At 36.9% G+C, this 6,169-nt stretch overlaps 1 protein-coding gene across 1 annotated transcript; it reads right to left on the bottom strand.

Annotated features, from left to right (window-relative positions):
• Positions 1-1,948: 1,948 nt before the first annotated feature.
• On the bottom strand, positions 1,949-5,831 carry LOC114722769 (uncharacterized). Its single transcript, XM_028908862.1, has 5 exons — positions 5,673-5,831; positions 5,010-5,344; positions 3,350-3,445; positions 2,613-2,672; positions 1,949-2,389 (listed from the first exon to the last, which is right to left on the bottom strand). Exons 1-5 carry the CDS (start codon positions 5,773-5,775, stop codon positions 2,198-2,200), a joined length of 786 nt encoding a protein of 261 aa, XP_028764695.1. The 5' UTR covers positions 5,776-5,831; the 3' UTR covers positions 1,949-2,197.
• Between the last annotated feature and the right edge of the window lie 338 nt (positions 5,832-6,169).

Raw genomic sequence — 6,169 nt, 5'->3', positions numbered from 1 at the left:
AAAAAATTGTCAAAAAATCAGCAGTTGATTTCAAGACTACCCCTAATATAATTAAACACAGGAAATTTCTATCTCATGCTACTGGACAAACGAGAAAGATACAGATACATAAATGCAAACTATTTATCGACGAACACTACTCGACCAATATACTAATAGGGAGAACTAGAATCCAAATTTATGCAGATAGGTGACAAGCTAAATAGAAGCACAAGAATGTCAGTCTCGTGAATCAAAACGTACTCGACTAACGAACGAGGCAAACAAACAACTAGCAATGCAAACTACTCGACCAACACTCCCTGCATCAATAACACGAAGAACAGAGCACCAATAAAATCCAACAAACTAGCCAAACACACATATGAACAACACCAATAACTCCTATAGCAGATATATATAGCAGAAAAAAGCACCAAGAATCAGATCGCCTCTACACTTGAGGAGCTCCAACAGAAAAAGCAAAAGCATTTTTGGAGTCTGGGGCACACCTATAGGCTATAGCAGATCGACCGCAATGAAGTCTTAGATGGGTAGGTCGGACAGTGACCAACAATGCTCGGTCAAGATATGCAACCACCACTCACATACACAGGCAGACGGAGGCGGCCACCACTTCTCAACGACGATGCTAGATCTGACGAGGGAAGCGCAAAGGAGTAGACAAAGGACCAAGACAAAGAGATGACTCACCAGCAGACAGAGCTCATGGCGAAGACGTCGGACGTTATGGCGAAGATGCTGCTACGCTCTGCTTTCTCGACGCTGCTGGTAGATCGCACAAGGGAAGAGCAAAGGAGTAGAGAAAGCACTAAGATGACCCAGCAGCAGACGGCGAACAAGCGACAGACACGACGGAGCTCAAGGTGGAGGCTGCAATGCTCTGCTTTCTTGGGATGGGAGGATAAAGGAGAATCAGCTGAGGCTTTCAAATATGAGAGAATGAGAGAGAATAAAATGAGGCAGTGAGAGAGAAATTATTATCTGACACTTTGTAATAATTGTTTTGACGGCACACTCTTACCAACCACAAGCATGGTGAAAATAAAAAATAAGCTATTCATAAGAGCTTCTCAAATGTGCGATTCAATCCTGCTTTTCGGCCATGTCAAACAGGTCAAAATTTAAAATCGAGCCTATGGCACCAATAAGCTCCTTTTGGGCTCCAGAAACGCCTAGTCAAATAGACCCTTAGCCATACGCGTGAAACGTAGTCACCTTCCTTTAAGTTCCTTCAAGTGAAAAAGATTGAAACAACCCATATTATGGCAGTAAGTATAGCAGAACTAAAGTGAGAGAGACATGTTAATGCTTTGCTTGACAAAATTTGCAAAGAAAAGAACCTTAAAAAAAGGTTTAGCCGACAAGAATGGGAGCTTTTTTGGGGTAACGTCTACAATCACACAAATTAATTACACCAAAAAAATCTCCTCTAACTTTTATCCTTTTTACTTTAACACTATTTCTTCTTCCATTTTAGAGCCGTCCTGCCACGAAGCTATGATAGAGATATGATTTCGGTGAGTTTGAGATATGTGAGGAAGGAGAAGCTACGGAATTTGGAGAGATGAAGCGCCATGCAAATGAGAGAGGAGACAGAGATAAAATAACCAAAGGACATGTGGATAAGAGGGGGCCCACCAAACAAAAAAAAAATAACGGAAGTTTTGAGGAGTTGACGGGACTGGAAAAATTGCTTACACTTTAACCCTGTATGATATTATAAGCTACTAAAAACATACAGATTAAATCCATAAATAACAGCCAAGAAAACAGGCCATAAACAAGATTCGTTGAAACACGGACAGCCTGCTCGTAATTGGAAGATTTATTAGTAATCCAAGCTGCAGAGTAGGATAGTTGAAAGGATAAATAGGATTGCTACAGGATTGATCACAAACAAAGACATGCCAAAAGCCCGTATTCACATGATGTGACCAAGCCAGAATTTACACAGAAGTTGAACCATGACAAATTCTCAAACAAACTCAATAGTTTCATTTTGATTTAATAAATAATACAAGTAAATACATAAGCAGCCTGTGCCTGTCTATCAAAATTTCCTGAAAAATCAATAGTTTCTCAGCTAAGTTTAGCTGTCTATTGGATTGGGGGAGAGGGAAGTGGGGAGGATTTTTTCTTAAAAGTCAGGTCGAATAGTGGAGGTTACTTTAACTGCACAGCGTAACCATAAGACTCAACGATCTTCCATGTTAACGGCCATGTAGGGATCATAACTCTGAGACACGTAATCATCATCAAGATCCTCCATAGTTTTACCAAATATAAATGCCTTTGTCCCCATTGTTGTGAAGGGTATCAACCCAAAAGCTCGTGCTGTTTTAATCTCCCTGGCGATCTTTCTTTGAGCCTTCGCACTAATGCCAGTCTACTCAATTTGAAATAAAGAGCAGTCAGTAAGATCTCAACCTTTAACCTAAGTTATCACATTGATTTTCTGCTTAGACTCCACTTGGTAGGATGGGAAAAGGACAAAAGGAGAAGAAGGGTTCATAAGAATGGTGTTCTGATTAATGGTTTAAAAATATATTCTCCAAAACCTTTATATCACCCTTAGACAGCCAACGGACAAGCAGTGCTCTAAAGCTTACCTGGCTCCTCTTGATAATGATTCCAGCCGGTGTTAAGAAGTTTGCAAGGAATCTCACGTTCTGCACAAAACACTGACAGTAAGAACCAAACCCAGAAATAGTTTAGACAGGACAATTTTGTTCCATGATAGAAAACGAATGCAAATCACGGCTTCACTTGAGAGTGCAGCATGAATCAACTTTGACCAGAATAGCCAAAACCTAAGTTGAAAGTTTAAACGCTAGAGTCCAAATATGTCCCAATTAAATTCCATAAGTTTTACCTCACCAATCATCTCCACCTGCCCCTGCATGGTATACTAACAGAATTTCCTTACAAGTAAATGATGACTTGAAAATAAGAATACGTGGACAACTCACTGGGGAGTTACAAAGAGCACATATTTTAGAGTGAATATAACGAACCAACCTAACTGAAAGGACAATTCTACATCTTGATTAAGTCAGTGTACAATCTATCTAAATCAAAGACCTATGGAAAAGGCTGAGTTGGTATCTTCTTGTCCCAAAGTTGACGGATTGGTATACCTTACCATACTCTCAGATCACATAAATTCTGCAATTAACTCCCACCAACAGCCATGCTATTATGTTACTAGCTATTACTTTTGATATTATTACTGTGTAGACATATACGGTAATTATGCTAATGACTAATGCGCAATACTATAGTATACAGACTGGTTATTATAGAGCTTAAATAAAAGAATACTACGAAGGAACTCATTAGTGCTGACCCTGAAATCTGCTTTTCTAAGAACTTCTTCAGTGGTTACTGTGAACTCGTCATCTCTGGCAAATTTTGGTGCAGCTGGTTTTGTAAGATCAAGATCCTGCATGAAGAAATACAATGCATAGATCAGAAAACTTATTTCTTACACACTCGATACAGAATAAAACAATGGAAGAAGATTTATTTGAAAAAATGAAAGTTGTTAGCCATTTGCTACAATTTCGGGCCTGATCTATGCTAGCTCTACATATCGTGTTTTCACATACATACATATAACTTCCAGTGATTTCTAAGATTTAGCAAAAGCTTTCCTATTGCCATTTAGAAGATATCACAGTCACATTTGATGTATTTTAAACAATTTTTCATATTATAATGAAGGAAAATAAGTTTTAGCTCCTCCAAAACAAAAGAAACAAAACGAAAAGTCATGTATCAGTAACAATTAACAAAAGAACAAATTTAAGATTGTAGTTCCCATTTAGGAGTAAAAGAAGTTGTTGTTTTAGTATATAATCTTAACATAAAAAAAATAAAAGTAAAAATCACAAGTCATTGAATTAAGGCAGAAAGCAGTTGATGGTTCAATGGTCCTATCATAGTTGAACTGGAGTTTGTATTATCTTTTCATTATATATCAAAAGTATAAATACTCCTCCGATCCTTAATATAGGATCTAATTGTTGAGTTGATATTGCGCCTAAATATAAGACTCATTTCTTATATTTATTAATTTTCTCTAAATTACCCATATGGATACTTCCTTAACCATAATTAAATAGAAGAGGGAGGATATTAAGAAAAATGATTATGGTATTTTAGGAAAAGCATGTCATATTTTTTATAATTAACTACCTTATCTAACCTCTTTAATCTAATCAAGTTAGTTAAATAGGTCTTATATTAAAGACTGGAGGAGTATATATTTATGACATGTATTGTAAATGAAATTTGAAAATATAAAAACTTGTTAAAGACTTAGCACTTAACATATGAGAACAAATTTATATGAAATCAGTGTACTAGAGTTCATTAAACGTTATAAATCTCTAACAGAAACTGCCAAAATTTAGATTCAGAGAGAGACAGAGAAAGAGAGATTTATGAGTGATTCAGTGCAAAACCAACCTATTGCTGCCATTTTTCACCAGTCTGAATCTCTGGCATGTTTTTTCTAACAGATTTTCAGGGTCAACAGTACCAAATCCATGATTCAATTCACCAGTTTTCTGGTCCAACCAGCTAGTTTGATCTAATTTTCTGAACTATGCACATAAAATCATTCTCTATAAAGATTACATAACTTTCCTAGAATAACTTTTGACAGTACAAACTGGTGTTTTTCTGAATGATTCCTTTCTCTTTAATGATCCAACATATAAAATCTCTTCAGAAAACACTTTTCAAAATACTAAATTAGCCACAAATATCTCCTTTTAATATATCACTATATCGCAAATTAATTCCAAGACAAATTTACATTATGTTAGACATTATTGAAACTAGACTAGGCAAAATATAAATAATAAGTTGCCACATGGACATAAGGTGAACTCTATGTCGAATCAGGCCAAAAACAAATTATATATTGCACAGAACAAATACGAGGGATCAAAAAGAAATTATAAGCTTGAGTGAATGTAAATTAAGGCAGCAATACATATCTTAATATCATATGTCGAAGCACGCCTATAATTCGCGTCATAGCGAAAAGAATAATCATCTTGATCTACTTCCTCAATATCATATTCAAAGTATTCAGCTGCCTCCTCAAGTTTTCCATCCATTCCATCAGTTAATGTGTCAAAACCTTCATCCGGATCATTCAACATCTCAGTTCTAGAGCTTGACCTATCACGACTCCTCCCCATTCGTTCAAGCTTATCAAATAAGGCATCAGTTTTGGAATTGCCACTATGAGTATCGCCAAATATTCGCCGCCTAAATTCCTCAACAGACTCATGAGAATTATTGTTTTGCTGGTCATTAGGTCCATTGCCTGCTCAAACATTCCACAAATTCGAAAGGATTCAGGAACAAATATTAGAAAGATAAAGGGGAAAAAAAACATTCATCGAAAAATCTCAGTTCCAGAGAGGCTTGCTTAAAGGGTATGATCTTGATTCTTCGTTGAAGTAGAGGAAGGCTTGCTCCTAATCAGTGTATAAGGAGTCAAGAAAGAAGAGGGCACTCTAAACAGATTCCTTTGTTGTAGTGAACCAGAATTTATGGTAAATAGACATAACATAATTAAAGTAAACCAGAAGGATACTGACCAACAGACAAAGCACTGCAGAAAGCAAAGAATGTGGAGTAATTTTAAGTACCTATGTTCGACCATATTGAGAGACGTCTGGCAAAATGAGTCTGATGAAATTGGTGCGACAAACAGCCATTTAATGATCTGACTGCAACTCTAAAAATCGTCATTTCTTCCTGCTGCAATCAAATATTCAGAGCTATGGTTCAGGGGCAGGGGATGGTGCAGGGGACGGCGCTCAGGACCGGGGGGGAGGACGAATCGTGAAGGAATGTGAAGGAATTGGGAGAAAGCAAACTGCATATAGGCAAAATGAGTAAAACAAAATCAAAGTTATTACAATATGACAAGCCATGTGCCATAAGATAATAGGAAAAGATCGACTTGATAGCAAAAAATGGAACAAATATTAAAACAAATAAAATCAGATTCCCAGTCTTCAATACACAGATCAAATTCTTGAAGGGCGAAGTGGGAGGCACGACACTACACACTTACACACACACATATGAAAACAAGTCGCGATGCTTCAAAATATCTGAGAACGGTGGTTGGAGACAGCGA

Source organism: Neltuma alba, unplaced genomic scaffold, assembly GCF_004799145.2.
Source record: "Neltuma alba isolate B1F8T4 unplaced genomic scaffold, ASM479914v2 tig00012113_pilon, whole genome shotgun sequence".
In the NCBI taxonomy this organism is placed as follows: domain Eukaryota; kingdom Viridiplantae; phylum Streptophyta; class Magnoliopsida; order Fabales; family Fabaceae; genus Neltuma; species Neltuma alba.
The sequence above is the reverse complement of the archived record's forward strand: the minus strand, read 5'-3'. Positions and strand labels throughout refer to the sequence as shown.